We start from the raw sequence: 19,380 nt of genomic DNA, 5'->3' as shown, positions 1-19,380 counted from the left end.
TATGATGAATGATGGTGCAGGTATGGTCCAGTTTGGTTGTGTATACTGTTGGGTAACAAGCTACAGTTTGTGTATCAGCTTTGTCCACCAGGCTGCTTATCTAGCATAGTAATTCTGAGTGATACCTTGCAATGTACATCAGATCACCTAGAACTACTATGCCAGATAAGTTTTTCACATTTCTCTATGTCGTGATTTATGGTAGAAATGTGGAATTCCAATGCATATTTGCCTATTAATACATCAATGTATATTTGCCTACAGCAGCTCCTTTCTTCACTCCCTCCAAACTCACTTCTACATGAAAGGAAGGGAGAAATTGCCACTTCTGAAGTTCTTCTTTTTTTTTTTAAACCATATTTTCTCCTAATTTGGCCATTTGACAATTCCCAGACACTAGCCACTATCCCTTATCACACAACAACTACCAACCAGGGAGGGTGAGGTGAAATCTTTCAATAAAGCTTCATTTAAAAATGGAAAGTACTGTACATGCTTCCTCCAAGAAATGTGTAGCCAGCCATTGTAGCTATTCCAATTGCTGCTGCTCAAGCTACTTCACAGGGCAGCTGAACACTAGGAGGAACACCCTGACTGCCCCCGTCATAAACATAAACTTACAGATACCCATGATTGTCAAGTCTCATTCTGATTGACAGCGGATAGAGTAATGGATGTAATTTTCTTTTGCATCACTCAAGAGTCATCCTGAGGTTCTTCTGCCATTTCCATCAGACTGAGTCTTTCAAAGTCATATTCTTTTGTGTTTGATTTTCTTGTTCCTTCAAAAGTATAACAGAATATCAACACTTAAACAATAAAACAAATAAAACAGCCTTAGCCTTAAGTTGCTGGGGCAGTTCTCTGGGGCAGTTCTCTGTGGACTAATGCTGCAGTCAAGTAAAAAATATCCACAGCTTCAGAAATGCATGACTGACAAATGTTATATAATCAACTCCTTTCATTTCATTTCCTTTTTAAAATTATTCATTCTAAGGCCTTCAAAATAGATTACAACCTGCCCTGACAACAATGCTAACACAACCCCAAGCACTGACCTTTTAACAAGAGGGTTTAATTTATATATTTGCATTTACAAGCAAAAGGTTGCCATGCTTTAGCTGTAGCCTCATTACCTGTAATTAAAGAGTGGGATTTCTGTTATTAGAAAAGATTCATTAATATAAGGCTTCAACCTTATAATGAGATTTTAAGAATTTGTTAAAATTTTATTTGTACTGCATAACCATGCCTTCGATCTTAAGGCAAAACTTAGGGAAATGCGATTACAATGCATACTAAGTCAAAGCTTTTTATTCCACACTGATCCATTTTAGTTTGAGAAGTGCATATTCAGTGGTTTTCCTGAGCATTTCGTGTTAAATGGATTATTAACCCTACACAGAATATTACCTTGTGATTTACTGCATCTAAAGGGCAGTGGATTTAGCCTCGAAGACATTCTAGCATCATTTCCAGCAAGGCTGCTGACTCCTTTCTTTCTTCTCCCTTCTGTCTTTTTCACTCTGCTTGTCCTGTTTGTGAAGACAAATAGCAGAGATGTAGAAATGTTTCGGCAGCAAAATGCAGCTAGCGGAACGACACCCTGCTCTGTTTATATGAGAGTAAGCAGGAGCGTAGAGGGTTTTGTGGCTGGATAATCAGAGACCACTGGTCCTCTTTTTCACTGCGTACTCAATGGAGATTGATGATTTATTGGCACATTTCATTTAGCCAAGTGTGTAAGCTGTGGTCTCCTATATACCAGGCACACTCCACTTAGATAAGCACCTCAGTACAGGATTTACAGGGCTTTCGTTATATTGGACTCTCAATTAGAATCCAAGACATGAGATGAATTCACATGCATGCATAGAAGCAGCTGAGTCGTTCCCTGATAGGATGCCAGACAGGCACTTTCACCATGTACACCTGGGTAATTTATGATGATGGCTTTTCCCATTTGAATTCCTGACTCCTCTTTGCTTGTTGTGAATCTTTACATAGAAATGCCCAAGAGGGAGCCGTTTAGGTTTAATGACACTGACTACAGACAGTGTTGGAGTAAATATTGAAGAAAATCAAGAGATGTGTGTAAATTATGAATACTTTATGTATAATTTACTAAAGTGATAATTGCTCATCATGCCTTTTATAAGATCTTAAGTTGATCTATTCAACAATTTAGGCCGGTAAGAAATTACAACCACTTAAACTAGCAAATATTCCAAAATATGATATAGCATCGTAAGCCAATCATAAAGTGATGAAATGTGTCACTGTTCAAATAATCATTCATTATTTCATTCATTATTTTATCTTCAGTGACTGCCTTATCCTGGTCATGGTAGCAATGAATCCAGAGCTTATGGGAAGACTCAACATGAGGCAGGAATACCTTACCTTAATATGTGCTTGGTATTTGAATATCATTAGAGTGATGAGCATGCTGATCATGCCTTGCCATACACTCCTGGTATTTATGTCTTTTCTGATTGTGTGCATTCTGTATACTTTGTAATTGCATATCATTTCTCCCAACCAAAATGCAAATAAGATAGCTACATTAGGTGTGGTCTGAGACAGCTGGTAACACGGCAGTGGGATTGTTGTCGATTGTTGAATTGTACAACTCCAATTCCGAAAAAGTTGTGACGGTATGGAAAATGCAAAAAAACAAACAAAACGAGTCATTTGAAAATTCAAGTCGCCCTGTACGATATTGAAAAGACATTATTAACACATTATTTGCTGTTTTCCTTTATGACTTTGTCTGTGAATTTATGTTTGAAAATATACTCATTTCAAATCTGATGACCGGTGCACACTCCAAAAAGGTTGCGACAGTCGACGCTTTAGCACTGTGTAACATCAACTTTTCTTTTAATAACACTTATTAAGTGTTTGGACACTGAAGACACCAATTGGTTATGTTTAGCAAGCGGAATTTTCTGTCCATTCATCCATCATGCATTTCTTCAGCTGCGCAACTGTACGGCGCCTACGTTGAATTATTTTGCGCTTCATAATGTACCACATATTCTGCACTGCAGGCAGGCCATGCTAGCACCCGCACTCTCTGCTTATGCAACCATGCACTTGTAATCCTGGCAGAATGTGGTTTGGTGTTGTCCTGCTCTGGATGGCAGCATGTGTTGCTCCAAAATGTGTACATATCTTTGTGCATTAATGACACCCTCACAGATGTGCAAGTTACCCATGCCTTGAGCACTGACACATTCCCATACCATGACAGATACTGGCTTTTGGACCTGAACAGCTTGGATGGTCCTTTTCCTCTTTGGCCCGGAGAACACGACAGCTGTTTTGTCCAAAAACTATTTGAAATCTTCAGACCACAAAACACAATTCCACTGTGCTACTGTCCATGTCAGATGAGAACGAGCCCAGAGAAGTCGGTGGCGCTTCTGGACAGTGTTGATGTAGGGCTTCTGCTTTGCATAGTAAAGCTTTAACTTGCATCTGTGGATGCAGCGGCGAATGGTGTTGACTGACAAAGGTTTACCAAAGTATTCCCGAGCCCATGTCAGGATATCCATTACAGATACTCATGATTGTTTTTAAGACAGTGACGTCTGAGTGATCAGAGATTCAGAAGTGGCTTTTGGCCTTGCCTTTTACAGAATCTGATTTGACCGGATTCCTTGAATCTTTTAATTATATTGTGCACTGTAGAAGGTGAAATGCCCAAAAGCCTACTGATTTGTCTTTGGGGAATGATGTTCTCAGAGTGTGGGATTATTCACTGACGCATCTGTTGACAGACCTTTTTTGGAAGCTCCTTATATACTGTGATTAGACGATTGCCTCACCTGTTTCACATCACCTTCTTATTTCAACTTGTCACATTGCTATTAGTCCTTCATTGCCCCTGTCCCAACTTTTTTGGAATGTATTGCATGCATCAACTTCAAAACAAGCATTTACCTTTAAAAAACTATGCAGTTGATTAGGTAAAACATCAAATACCTTGTCTTTATATGTTTTTTTGTTTAAATACAAACCACTCCTCTTTGTTTTTATTTTAATTTTCCATACTGTTACACTTTTTCAGAATTGACGTTATATGAAATATATCTTTTCTATGCCAGGAAAAGGCATCTCTTCAGAACCCAAAGAAAGAGTTGTATTTACAAAAGTATTGTCAGGAACTGTTAGAGCTGCTATAGTGAATTACTCACTATAGATGATGGATGATCAGGATTTCCAACCAAAATAATCCAAGCCATGATAAATAATCCATTTTTGTTATGTGATGACATTGATATGATGCTCAGTTTTCTTTTTTTGGAATAATGTCATGACAGGTACCATAGTCCTAATGCTAGCCTGATGAAGACACACTGCTAACTGAGTCTACACCTGACTGAGAGGTGATGAGAGGTTTTCTGACAAATCTGATCACATTCTGATTATAGCGAGTGCCATGTGCTGTTACACCTGTCAAATACTGCCCAATCGTGATCGAAATACCAAAAGCATATATAATGCAAGATTTAAATAGGGCCAAAAATGCCATATCAGTATGTCAGTTAAATGCCTGTTAAGGGTCTAAATTTACAAGAGGAGCTTGCTGTTCAGTTAGGTGGGTTTACCCTCCGCCTCTGCCTCCCTATCTCAGCCTCTTTTTCCATCTAACCCTATCCAGATCTCCACTAATGTCTGCTTCCAATTGCTGGCCACATAGCTGGCATTTCAGACCTGTTAAAAGGAAGCGGTTGTGAGGGGAGTCACTACTTATAAATGATAGGGGGAGTTGTCTTGGATCCACTCACACGCCTTTTATGTGGCCCGTCTGCTTGACATTTGTCAGCTGACCTCTGCGAATGTGTCTTTCATTGTGCTGACTCTTTAACAACCTCTGATTACGGAAGCAAAGAGCAGGGGGCCATGCACTTAAAGCTGGGTGAGGAAGTTTCGTCAAATGAATTTGGTTGTCCAAGTGGAATCTAGATGAAATAATGTGTAGAGGAGTTTACCTGATGTTCCAGAGGGCTTGGACTAGAGATAAATCTCAAATTATGCTGTCAGCGCTTTGTGAGATGCCTAACGTTTGAAGGTAAAGTGGGGTTATGGAGCATCCAGCCAAGGCCAAAGACAAACGGTTTCATATGTTGCAAGTAAATTGAGTCAACAGTCATCGAAGGCTCTAAACGCTGAACAGAACTTTCTCGTCAGTGTGATTACTATTTCTGACAGCTAAATCGGCGCACTCTGTTGACTTGTGCAATTATCAGCTTTTATTACAAATGGTACTTAACTCCTTTTTGTACCTTCCCTTAAGGATTCCAACCACTGACACGTTTCCAAGGGTATCATTTAACTCCCCCTGCATAAGACGTGACACCATTTTGAAGACTTCTAAAAGCATATGCTTGAGCTGCTTTGGTTTTCATATGGTCACTAGGGATGGGAAAGCTCTCGAGAAGCCCTACCCTGCTTTCTTCATGCACATTCCTGCATTGAAAAGAGTACAAAGGAGAGGCCTGAGAAATGCTGGACAAAAGTCCACGTAGACACACACAGTTAACCTTCTCATTCAAATCCACCAATCCATCCACATTCACATCTTAACAATACCAGCAGAATTTATTGTATTTCACTATGGTGAATATGGAATGTTCCTTTTTGAGTTCTTCAAGTCATTTAGCATTAGAACGCTGCACAGCTTTGGTTGGTGTAATCAGGGGTCGATTAAGACATGTCAGTGAGCTGCGATTGTCTTACTTTTGAAGCAAATGCGATTAAAGTTGTGTGTGCTTCTGCTAAATTTACGTGTGCGTTATTTGCAATTAAGATTGTCTTCTTTTTTTTAAGTTTGTGGGCTTAAGCGATTATTTTGTTAATCAGGCTAAAGCTGTTGCTGTGGCAAAAGAACCTTAGATTAAATCATGACAAAACCAAAAAGGGAAGAATGCAGATGTATTTCTTTGTTGTCACTTCAAAAACACTGTGCCATCCAAAAAAGAAGAGAAAAACGAATCATAAAGGGAACAATAGAAGCGTTGCTAGGCTGCAAACGCTCCTGAAAAGGCAATCTTGTTTTGTTTTGCGGCTTTCGCTTCTTTGCCGAATGCGTCTTTGAGATGCTTCTCTGTGTAGATGTCCGTCTGCTTTCATTTGAGGTGAAGTGTGTGTGTGTTGGTGGGGTTCCGGTGTGTGTGAGCTGTCAGAGTGCCTGTTTGGCCCTAGGTTGAGGAAAGGCCCCCTGTGGCATGGAGGCTAGAGTGGAATGCGCCTCCCGAGGAGAGCCTCCAAAGCCACAGAGTGACAAGCTCACAGCAGGAATGTTAGGGTCAGGCTCATCGTACTCCCTGACATCCACCCCTTTCTTCCTGGACTCACTCGGCTACATTTTCTCCATCATCTCAAACCCAGTGGAGGATATTCCGATGTTCAGACCTTGAGAGACTCATTATTCTCACATGACAGCAGAATATATTGCAGCCCCTTTTGCAATCACATGTTGTCTAAACTGGGCTGATGTCATCCTGTACAGATAGGCTTGCTTTGCTCGTCGAAAGCCTAAAGACCATTTGGTGATTGATCCTCCGGTGGACTAATGAATTGAATGTCAGGGTCACTTGAAAGTCAAAAGCAGAGTACAGAATTAAACAGCATTGGTTTTGTAAGAGAAAATTGGATAGTTGATTTTTTAAACATTTGAGATGGAATAGGTTATATCAACCGCAATGGGTTAGCACCCTATTCAGGATGTCCCCCAACTTGTGCCCTGAGTCCCCTGGGATAGGCTCCAGGTTCCTAGCGACCATGTGTAGGACAAAAAGTACAGAAAATAGATAGAGGGATGTTAAAGCAAGATTTATCAGTATGTTAGGCAGGTGAGAACACAGCAATTGACTGCATTGAGAAAGTGAATGATCCCTGAATTGACCCAAGTGCAGGAAGTGAACCAAAGAAGTTGTATATTTTGGGTTACAGGAAACATTTTTTGTAGATACAAGCTGCTAAACTGAACAGGACAGACCTGTAGTGCAGAATTGTGATGTCTTCTGGACAACAGAAGAAAAGAGGGGAAGTTAACACTAGATGAGATGCACAAAATATTTTTAACTAGATGTTTATATAATTGTCTAATCATTTATTTTGTACTGGCTCTGAGTGCTCAGGGGATTTTTACGACATGAGTTTTTTTTGTTTGTTTGTTTGTTTGTTTGTTTTTTTCCGTAGATGTAATTCTGACGGGTTTTCAAATATGTTTTTGCCCTACATTTTATTTATATACGTGAAACCAAACCAAACCAATTAGCAAGCGAAGATTGAAAATCCATTTTGCACTGATGCAGTAAACAGACTACTAGATGTTAAAGCACACTTAGTATATTAGTCAGGGTCAAAATGGGCTTTGTAAAATTACACTATAAACACAAGTAACACTTCAGTTGAAGGCCTTTTGTATAATGGATACAGAGCTCTCCTCTCATCATCATTGTTAATGACTTATCTGACATTGACTAATGACACCAAATAATGTGCTCTAAGTGCTAAAGGGTCATAAATAAGACTCTTATGTGCATCTTACTAACACAAAGTACTATATGATTATCAAAATACGATAACGTTTTCTGACATGCTGCACAGTCAGTCTTTATTTCCTGTCCTTTGTGTTATCGGGATAGCAGTTAGTGTAATCAGAGCCGAAAAGAATTGAGCCCTAAAAGCGGCTTTGTTTCTTATGGAAAAGGGAAGCACTCACTTGGCATCGTGGCTTAAGCCCGTGTCTGGGACAGAAAGGAAGAGGCGGCTAATATTATGCATCACCCAGGCAACTGGTCCGAGTCATCCGTTTCAGTTTCAGTGGTGAAGGGCACGGTCCAGTGGTGGTTCAAGAAAGGGCCCTAATCTGGAAGGAGGACTGGGGCGGTTATTGCATTCCCCATTTCACACCCACCCTCCACTCCTCCTCTCTTATCCTGTTTCACCTCTATCCTTTTTTCTACTTCTCCAAAGAAAAGACAAATAGGTTTACATGTAAGCAGTTACTGCAGGCTAAAAGACCTCTGGGACTGATGTTTTGGACGAGTGATGGTTATCTGAGGAGTTGCAGTAGGCTTGACAAAGTGCTTATTTTCTTCTCTGTCTTTCTCTTGACTCCTCTACCTCTCTCTCTCTCTCTCAATAGTTCCTCCGAGGGAACCGCAGGTGACGTGCCGATCAAACACGTACCCCAAGGGCTTCTACTGCAGTTGGCACCTCTTACATCCCACATACATCCCTACGGAATTTGAAGTCGACGTCCAGTAAGATATTTTGTCACTTTCTTTTCTATACATCCTGCCCCCTTGCTGATATCGCTTTCTATTTCTGCTTACTGTCTCAATCTTCATCTGTCACCCAACCCTCCCTTTTTCCATTCCCTATCTTTCTGTCTGTCTGTCTCTTTCTCTGTCATGTGGTGTCTGGCCTCGTGTAAGAAAGCGGCCTGCCTGAATCAGTGATCTATGCAGTCAGTTTCTCCCTGGTGAGAGCTGATTAGGCCAGTCTGACTAGGAGAGACATAACTCAGATTCTCAGCCCATAGCCCTTGTGGGATACTACTAGACATGGACTAGAGCTCTCTCTCTCTGTCTAACTCTGTCACTTCTCTCTTTTCTCTCTCTCTCTCTCTCTCTATGATGTCCATTTACATTTATTCAATTGGCTGCTAGACTTACACTTGAGACAGGATACAGTGGAGCAGTTCAGGGTTAAGGGCCATGCTCAAGGATCCAACAGTGGCAGCTTGGCGGTGCTGGGATTTGATCTCACGTCCTTCTGATGAGCAGCCCAAAGCCTTAACCTTTGAGCCACTACTGTTTTTCTTACTTTCTACATCATTTCTTTCTTTCCCTGCTCTCTCTCTCTCTCTCTCTCTCTCTCTCTCTCTCTCTCTCTCTCTCTCTCTCTCTCTCTCTCTCTCTCTCTCTCTCTCTCTCACTTTCTCTTTTACTCTCTGTTTTTCAGTTTCTACCTTAGTCTTTATCTCTAAGTAACTTGAAAAATGTAGTAGACAAAGAAAAGTAACTTGTCCTTAATTACTGAAATCTAGATGGTTCAGTGTAAGCCCTAGAGAGGCCTCTACAGAGGTAGGCTACATGTCATGGCCTCGCGTCATGCCAAAGAGCTGCCTTTCTGGATTCGTTTTGTACTGATCACAAATGTCACTAGGCAATTTCACAGCAGGCAGCTCCTCATTAATTTTCTACCGCCAATATGTCACATTTGAATAATCGTTTCTGTGCTTCGAAACTTGCAAGTGTGACTTTAAACTCATTGATTAAAATGGTCCTTAATTAGGGAACAATGGCCTTTATTAACCTATCCAATTAACAAATAAGAAAATAATTGATAACATTACAATGCCATGGTGTCCAGGTTGATTTATTTATTAGATTTTTTTTTTATGTAAAATATCTAGCAACTGATGCAACAACTTCTGAAATAACAATATGAAGCCCGGATAGTATTCACTTTTAAGGATTGAGCTTTTTTGCCAGTCCCTTTTGCTCTAGGGAAAGGAAGTGATATCAGAAGAACAGTAATGATACTGTAACAGCACCCAGGCTTTCTGGCAGATGGCACCCTTGGGCAGACTCCTGGCAGTCTCCCACTCAGCAAATCTATTCTTGTCTTGTGCTTTGTGGCAAAATATCCCATTGGTAAAAAAAAAAAAAAAAAAAAAAAAAAAAAAAAAATTGCTGAAATATAATGTACACTAGTGAGGGGGGAAAATGCTTAGAGTGATTTGATACTAATTGTCAGACAAACTATAATAGCATGATGAGTAAGGAATAAAACATGAAGGTGCATGCAGTTATAGGAAATTAATCAACACAGGCTGGTGTGTTGCAAAGTGGACGGCCATTAGCCTTCCAAAGTGGATTATTTTCCTATAAAAGAATGCTCTGATGTGTTTTATTCCTCTTAAACCAAAGCAGTTCACCAACTATTACACTTTTATTAATGAAACAACAGCACTTCATAGAATCTGGAGCACTGACACTGGAGACTCCTTCCAAAAATGCTAAATAAAGATCTCCTTACAGAAAACTTTTAAACAAACACTTTTTTAAACACTTTTTAAAAGTTTATAAGTCTCGGTGTATGTTGTATAGAAATGCTAGAAATGATGACTTATTAGAACAAGTGCATTCATTTGAACCTTGCATCCAGCATCACTGCAGATGTTATAGATGATTACTCAAAACCTTTTGAACAGTGAAAATCAAGTGTTTAACAGCAATGTGGTATAATCATTGATATAAAACCCTGACAAGAAAGTGACTAATAAACACTGTGATGACTCCAGGATTGGCTCTGAGGTTCATAAATGTACATTTGAAACTTTAATGGTAGTTTTGTACAGTACAATCCCTCTAGGATTTGACGAAATCAAGCAAAATCTGCAATATTCCATAGAGTTTGCAATTAAAGAAATATTAATCTCTGCAGATTTGGGCCAAGACGTGTCATGTGACATCATCACACGGATTCAGCCAAAGCCCTCTTTGATTCACGTGCATTGAACAAGCTATAAGGTCTCATTTGCAACTAAAATTTAGTCAATTCAAGAAGCTTTCTACAAAAAAATAGTTATTATAGCAAATAGCAATTTTTTTTTTAAAGTCTCAGCAAAATCAAGCAAAAACAATCACAAAACAAGTACACAAAATACTGTTTGGACTCATAGTACTAGAAATCACATGCTCAGTTGAAATTGCATGCTTAGTTGTAACTCATTCTTTACTTTTTAACTTGTTTTTTTTCCACCCTTTTTTTATTCTTTACCATTTTTAATAAATCATGAAGATTCACTAATGAAATGTTTTTTTGTTTGTTTGCTTGTATTTTGTAAAATTCATTTTCTACCCAGACACAACCAGAAGTCTCTAGAAGTGAAAAGGGACGATGCCCATAAGAACAGATGCCATGTGAAGTTTCCTGAGCTCTTCTCTAGCTTTCCTTACCGAGTCAACGTCACGGCGATCAACGAGCTCGGGAGAGCATCCACAGCTATCAGCTTCGAGGAGTCAAACATGGGTGCTGCCTTTATTCTTTCTCACACATACAGTACATGTGAATAATCATGATTTACATGTGAGTATTTTCACATGAATCATTTGTCTTGAACTGTTAATTTTCCAAATGCAGTGTGTATTTTCTACGGCTACTACAAAATGTCTATACAATGTATCCACCACACATTAATATATATATATATATATATATATATATATATATATATATATATATATATATATAAAATTTTCCTTTCACTTAATTTCAATTGTGCACTTCCACTGTTTTTGAGGTTCCTGTAGTGCTCTTGCTCTATAGAAAGCTCTTAAGCCTGCCTTCACATTAAGCACATTCAGAATAGGACACTAAGAAAGAAGCTGCAAGGGATTTATGAAGTACTAAATACCTAAAAATAAACAATTTATGGACCATAAAAGTGTTTTGATGGACAAAGTGCTGTGTGGGTTTGACCAAATGAATACACTTAGCCTATAAACATTGACATAAACTCTACACGTTTAAACATAACCCTCCCTTTGCCAGGCAGCTGGTGGACGACCGTTGCTGTCTACAGCCATTCATGTCAATTACCCAAATCATGTCTGGCATCTCAGCCTGTGTTTCATGCTCGGCCTGAGAATAGCGCTGTAATCATTTAGCGGGGGCAAAAGAATGGAAGTGTCCAAAACATCTGGCTCATATTGTCATACACAGAGATATCTTGGGACCGCCAAAATATTCTCCTCATCGAGCTGGGAAATGCCATGCAGTGACTCTGCGCTGGGAATGAAGGGAATATCTGGTCTCTGAGAGGAGGGGAAAAAAATCCAATAAGGATGGGGGAGAAAATAGCATAGGCTCCCAGGAACTAAATGAAGTGTTTACATGCATGGCTGCATGCATACTTGGTAGTAATAAAAATGCTAATGCAATCTGGATTACTGGATTAACTGTAGAAATATTTGCCTCCTCCTAATAATAATAATAATAATAATGACCTGACGACACAATATAACAATGAGCTGGATGTATTTCATGATTAGTTACAGAAATCAAAGCAAACTGTGCTATTCACAAAATATCAAGAAGAGCTACTACAGCGTCTTGAGACAATATAAGTAACCTGATAAGCTGTTTAAATTGTATCTTTTTTTTCCCATGGAGATTGTGAGGGTGGCTGACTTGAGTGTGCACTGCAGAATCAGAGAGTGTAGCCATTAAAAATGAGTGCAACGTGCTATGAATTGTGGCACACACAAAGGTGTACAGAGAAACAATTACACGTGAGGTAGAGCACTTCAGTTCAGCAAGCACTAAGCACTGAGACAAACATGATCAACAGGGTCTACAGTTTTCTCATAAACTTACGAATACTGCTCTCCACGCTCAAATTGGCCATCCTGACACTGTTTAAATGGCTTAATGTTATTAAATATGAAATACAGCATGAGGACTTCATTGCTAGCAGGACATAGCAGCAACCAACATAAGCTGAGGTAAATAAAATGTTCCATGATGCCCTTGAAAAAAAGAGTATAAAGTTATACATCCTTATCAACAAAAGAGAGAAAGAAAGAGCACTTTGATTTGTTGCCCTTCTGTCACATTACACAGTCATGCTGCTTCATGTTCGTCCTGTTAGGTCACTCATGCATTTGTTGGGTTTTTGTATATGGGGCAGTGGCGTCTGCCCTCCGTCCATAAAAGCCAGAGAGAGGCTGAAAGAAGGCAAGTCGTGTGTTTGTCCCAGAATCGGTTTAAACAATATCCACACAGTGTTTCTGAGTTGTAAAAGAGTGCTTCAGCCATGCCAGGTCAGGACTCTGCATATAAATCTAAGCCAACTGTGTGTACCATGAATAGTTAAGACACAGGAGAGGGAGGAGGTTTGGATGCAGCTTACCCCCACGGTTCAGGGCATCTCTTTGTCCTCGTGTGTCTGTGTGTGTGAAGCTAAACCGCAGAGCAAACACTGTGAACCTCAGCCACCACGGGGAGGGAGGAAGAGAATGACCACGCTGTTGTGCTCTGCCCATTTCTCATAAACCTCAGCTCAATGGGGCAACCCAAAAAGAACTGCATGCATTCAGAGATGTTTTTAGCCTAAAGACTTTCTCGAGACATATTGCAATACGGATGCCCTTGAAGATGTGTGTATTATGTCAAACAGATTTTCCGCTCAGCGGGAAGAGGGACACTTAGACGCCATTGTCTTGTGCATATTTCCCCTCTTTATAATAGAGTGCTTTTTTTTGATGCTGTTTGTTTGCACTAATCCCCAGTGGTAGCTCCATTCAAAGCAATGCTGTCCCCAGTGCTACAATCAGGACACAGTGTAGACACAAGCTCTGATAATGTCCTTGTTGATCCACAGTGAAACCAGATCCTCCAGAGAAGGTGGTGGCCAGACCCATTCCCAACAACGCACGAAGGCTTGAGGTGACCTGGAACAGCCCATCCACATGGCCGGACATCGATTCCTTCCCTCTGAAGTACTTCCTGCGCTACCGTCCGCTGATCAGAGACCAGTGGCAGCATGTAAGAGCAGTTTTCTTCTGATTTGCAAGGTGGTCACTGGAACACCATGGGAATGATTCATGTACTTTTTAATCTTGTGTAGGCTTACTGAAAAATACCAAGAATTTGGTTGGATAAGGGATCAGTTTAACACATACAGAGGTAAATGCAGTAAGTCTGCCTAAAGATGCCTAAAACTTTGCTAGCTAAGTGTGATTTCCTCACACAATGAATGTCACAATTTGATTCATTTGGGATGGTGCACCTTCATGTCATCATCAAAACAGAGAAGAGCACATACACAGATGACAGCACTTTAAGTTTTAAGAGACAGAGAATGATGTGGATGATGCTGGTAATCAAAGTGAGAACTTATTTCCTACTTAGATTTCTTTACAGTTTGTTGTATGTTGTAATTAGATTAGGTTATAAATGTAGAAGCGGGTATAGCTCATTGGTAAAGCATCTGACTGCAGATCAAGAGGTCCCCGGTTCATATGTGGGTGCCTCTTGTCTGACTTGCTTCACAGTACCTTTGGCAGTGGTGGCTTAGTGGTTAAGGCTCTCGGTTAGAAGGTTGGTGGTTCAAGCCCCAAGCTGCCACTGTTGAGCCCATGAGCAAGGCCCTTAAACCTCTTTGCTTCAGGGGTACAGTATCATCTCTGACCCCAGCTTCCTAACAAGCTTGGACATGCAAAAAAAAAAAAACAACAACATTGTGCTGCTATGTATGTGACAAATAAAGGCTTCTTCTTCTTCTTAAACAGACAGGGCATATTTCAGTGGAATTCAAATGAAATTAAATGTGATTTTATCTGTTTACACCTATAGCTTCACCATTTGTTAACTGATTCATTCAGGTTGGATTTGAAGCATCTTCCTAATTCACATGTCACCATTTTTAATTTTGGCTTGATCCTGAGAGTTCACTATCTGGTAAAGTACTGTGGATTACTCACATGGTCATATTTTCCATTCAATCCATGAGATGCATTGCACGAGATGGCTTGACCAAATTCCTAAAGTCTGTAATCCCAACCTCAAAAGCTTGTAAGAACTTACTGGCCCATTCAAACTTTAGTTAAAAATAGCAGAGCAACCAGAACCTGTGGCCAAATTGTATGTGGACACTTGAGAATTGAACATCCCATCCTGACCGCATGGGAATAAATATTTATTTGCTCCTCCTTTGCTGCTATAACAGCTTCTGTGGTCTTCGGGGTAGATTTTGGACTGTGGGGATTTGTGCCCATTCAGCCACAAGAGTAAAAGCGCATGATCACTGATGTCCAGCAAGAAGGTCTGTTGTGACGTTGGTGTTTCAATTCATCTGAAAGGTGTTCAGTGGGGTTGAGGTCAGGGCACTCCATACTAGGTCAACCATGTCTTCATGGAGCTTGCTTTGTGCAAAGGGACATTGTCCTGCTGGAACATGTTTGGGTCTCTTAGTTCCAATGAAGGGAAATTGTAATGCTATAGCATACAAAGGCATCCTATACAATTGTGTGCTTCCAACATTGTGGGGAAGACCCTCATATGGGTATGATGTTCAGGTGTTCACAACTCAAAATGTGTGATCAGCTTCAAGCAATATTGACACAGATTAAGAAATATTTTATGGCTTCATAATACTTCAATACTGTAATTAATAATTGCTTCATAATACCTTAATTTTTTTTATGCTCAGCTCAAATATTTGAGGAAAAACATGTTACTCAGATTTATTGCTGAGTTTGTGGTGGAAACAGTGATTTTATGCACATTATTAGTCAATAGTTTGGACACACTTGTTTTTATTTTTATTTTTTTTTGTTGTTGTTGTTTTTTACACTATTTTCTACTCATTTAGAATAATAATTTAGACATTAACGCTAGAAATTCTCAGCCAGTCCGGTGACAAACTTCAGCTAGGAGGCTTTTCTTAAATTTAATAAATAGGCCAAGCTCCTCATAACTTCTATATTAAAAACTATTTGTTAGGGCAAGCAATCTAATTTTAAGTAGATATTTTTTTTCTTCTTTTAAGGAAAAACTATTTCTTTGCAATATATTATGAATTAGAAATAAAATTTTACATGAAAATGTACAGAAAATGTCCATAACATACCAATACATTACATTTAAGAAACAAATTTCACGCATAAGCCTTTAGGAAACAAATCTTTAAGACAATTAAAAATACTTATTCAATTTAGTGGGTTCAAACAGTAAGTTCATTATTTACATTTGTTTTTCCATGACAAGCCTTTATCAGAATGTATTTAAGGCAATGAAAGAGGGTATAAACCTTGGAAGTGTTTTTGAGGAAAAGTGTGTTTTGGGATGAAGCAAGGGGTAAAGCGGATTCATACACTCGACAACTCATAACTAATATTTGGTTAATCTATGCCATACCTGTAGGCTAATAGCTGTAGTAAAATTTCACTGTAGTTAAAAAAAATAATAATAATAAAAAATTTCTAGAGGATCAGAACATTTCAAACAAAAGTCCTTCTACAGTTATGCAAGACACGTTCAAAGTATACTGTTTCTTCACAAACTCTGTGTATTACACTGAACTTTTATTACTTGTATATTTTTCCCGATAGTGATGTGTGGTGGGGCCAGAGCATAAACAATCCATTACGCAGTTCATGTCTGTGTGTATTAAAAAGATCTATTTAAAAATAAATAAATAAATAATAGGAAGGGAAAAAAAAAAAAAAAAAAAGATTTCCAATGGTTGTAAATGTGTTCCTGGCCATTATTGCCATTTTTCTTGATGTTACTAAAGTATTTTTGGTTCTCTCCCCCAACCTTAAATCTTTTCTAACAGTCACCCCCAGGGGCATAGGATCCACGGGGGATTTTAATAAAATGTAAATTCATCCCCTGCACTTTTTTACTGGCCAGGGCCAATTTGTGTATCTTTGATTTCTATACGTTTACATGTCTATAAGTCTTTATGTGTCCTGACATTGCCATGACAATTGGTCACTCAAGTAACGTGTCACGTCCATGCTCACGCCTGTGCTGAGTGCTCAGCGGTCACAATGAGCTCAAAGCGGCAGAAAACCATTCACTCCCTTTTACCAAGTCGAGCAGTGTAAGCTCTTTTAGCATGTGGTATTCGTGGTGCACAGTGATGAATACTTTGCTACATATTTCTTTTTAAACGCTGCCTATTTCCACTGATGAATAAGCAGCCAGATGTGATGGTAATATTAGCCTACCTGCAGTCTGCAGTATTTTGTAAAGTCTTTTCTTTTTATTACAGATGTGTTATCTGAGTCCTTCACATTAGAAGGTGGTGAATTGTTAATGTTGGATTCGGATTTGCATGGATTACGTATGTCTAGATCGTTGCATGTTACATAATGGTTTCTTTTACTGTTGATATTTAACATGTCATTGTACTGATATAAGGTCTCCTTACAGTGACATGTTTATTAGTTTAGTTCAATTACAGTCACTTTGCAACAGTGTGGTTTGAGTGACATTTCTTTTCTAAACTGTGGACTGTTGAAGAGAATAGAAGAGAATAAAGTAGTGTGTGAATATACAAGTATATATTATCTACTGTGTGCTATGTATATGCAATACAATGTACACTAAACACAATTTTCAGTATTTAAATAATACAGTGCAATATACAAAATAGCATGCAAGTACCGAATCATAAATTCAATATTAAGCCATATGCATATTAGACAAAGGTAAAAAAAACAAAAACAAAAGAATACCGTTGGCATTCTGCCCCCACCCCCCACCCCCCCACAACAAACACACACACACACACACATTTTGAAACAATGGCTACACCCCTGAGTACCCCCTTTTAAAATATTTACTAAAATTAGCCACACAGTATCTGACTCTGTAAGCTTCCAAACACTTGATCACACACCAGTCTACTGCAATCTATAAAGTCCTAAACATAACATTTTTTTTTTGTATCAATTAAACTGAACATGATTACTTCAGATGTGTTCTTAAAGCTTCCCAGGATTCACACAGAGACCTGTTTAATTATTGACCTTTGCAAGTCTGAGCCAAACGAGGACAGTTTATCAGCTGAAAGAAAGCTAATACTCTTTTCCTTTACATTACGTTGGACGCCTCGTCTGTTTTGTAGGGGCCCATGTTTCACATATGATAACACTCACTGTATCATTGTAAGAGGGCTTTGGAGAGATGAAAGAAGCAGGGCAGAGAATCGGAAACCATCCATTTCTCTGAGTCAGACGCTGCTGACTGATGGATGGCGGGGCTCGCAGAGGTGCTCGTATTCATGTTCATGTTAGAATGTGAAAATATGTGACTGAGAGCAGTTCAGTGGACTTGACTGGTCGAGCATGTGTGGTTAACATGTTCTAGTGTGCGCTGCCAGGCCCACTGTTGTGGATGCTGTGTTATTTTATTTGGATTGGAATATGTAGGATTGATGCGCATGCTGGGAAACTTGACTTAATTAAGTTTTATATTTAAGACTGGCTTATTTACACTGAAAGTGATTTTTTTTTTTTTTTTTTTTTTTTACACTTGGTGAGAGTTTAAAATGAACACACCAGATATCTAATAGTACTGGAAATCCTGGGATCATTCTCCAGACCTGATGAAATAGCCATTATGTTTTGGGATAGACATGAAACATTTCACTTGTCCCAATATTATCATCACAATTTCTAATTTTGTTTGTTTTAGTTTTTAAAAAAATAAATAGATATGCATATACAGTGCTGTGAAAAAGTATTCCTGATTTCTTCTGTTTTTTTTGTATCTCTCATACTAAATTGTTCCAGAAATTAAAACAAAATCTAAGATAAAATTAAGGCAACCTGAGTAAACACAAACTAAAGTTTACCCAATACTATCTGGGCCTGTGTGAAAATGTATTTTCCCCCGTAGTTACTAATTCCCCAAATCTATGAAACTGCGTTCATAATGGGGTTCTGTTGGACTAGATGCAATCAGGCCTGATTACTGCAAACCCTGTTCAATCAAATCAACACAAATAAAACTTTTTCAACTGCATGAAGTTGGTTAAAAAGGTCTTACTCAATAACACACTATGCCAAAATTGAAAGAAATTCCAGAAATGATGAGGAAGAAGGTTAATGAAATGGCCTACATTAGTCTGTGAATGTTTACAAAGCTATTTCAAAGGCTTTGGGACTCCAAAGAACCACAGCGAGAGCCATTATCACCAAATGAAAAAACTCATTTGTAGTGGACCTTCAAATAAGTGTCCGACCTTCCAAAATTCCTCCAACAGCACAGCAACTACTCATCCAGGAAGTCACAAAAGAGCCAAGGACAACACCAAAGAACCTACAGGCCTCTCTTGCATCAATGAATGTAAATGTCCATAACTCCACCATCAGAAAGACACTGAACAAAAATGGAAGAGTGGCGAGGTGAAAACCACTGTTAACCCAGAAGAACATTAAGACTCGTCTGAATTTTGCCAAAACACACCTTGATGATCCTCAAACCTTTTGGGAATCAAAATTGGAACTGTTTGGAAGACAAGTGTCCCGTTACATCTGGCGTAAACCAAGCACAGAATTCCACAAAAAGAACATCATACCAACAGTCAAGCATGGTGGTGGAAGTGTGATGGTGTATGGATGCTTTGCTGCTTCAGGGCCTGGCAACTTGTAGTAATTGAGGGAAACATATATTCTGCTCTCTACCAGAAAATCCTAAAGAAGAATGTCCGGTCTTCAGTCCATAAATTGAAACTCAAGCGCAACTGGATTATGTAGCAAGACAACGATCCAAATCATAGGAGTAAATCCTAGTCCTAGAAGTAAGTGAAAGGCTGATCTCCAGTTATCTGAA

At 39.1% G+C, this 19,380-nt stretch overlaps 1 protein-coding gene across 1 annotated transcript in view; it reads left to right on the top strand.

Moving 5' to 3' along the window:
- Nucleotides 1-19,380, top strand: part of cntfr (ciliary neurotrophic factor receptor) — a 184,198-nt gene that overhangs the window by 130,414 nt on the left and 34,404 nt on the right. Inside the window, exons 4-6 of the mRNA XM_017489980.3 lie at nt 8,165-8,282; nt 10,895-11,061; nt 13,415-13,578. Coding sequence (XP_017345469.2) covers nt 8,165-8,282; nt 10,895-11,061; nt 13,415-13,578 — 449 coding nt within the window. The remainder of the gene's footprint in view (nt 1-8,164; nt 8,283-10,894; nt 11,062-13,414; nt 13,579-19,380) is intronic.

Source organism: Ictalurus punctatus, chromosome 16 (genome assembly GCF_001660625.3).
Source record: "Ictalurus punctatus breed USDA103 chromosome 16, Coco_2.0, whole genome shotgun sequence".
Lineage (NCBI taxonomy): Eukaryota > Metazoa > Chordata > Actinopteri > Siluriformes > Ictaluridae > Ictalurus > Ictalurus punctatus.
Note: the sequence above shows the minus strand (reverse complement) of the source record. Positions and strands in the feature narration are given on the sequence as shown.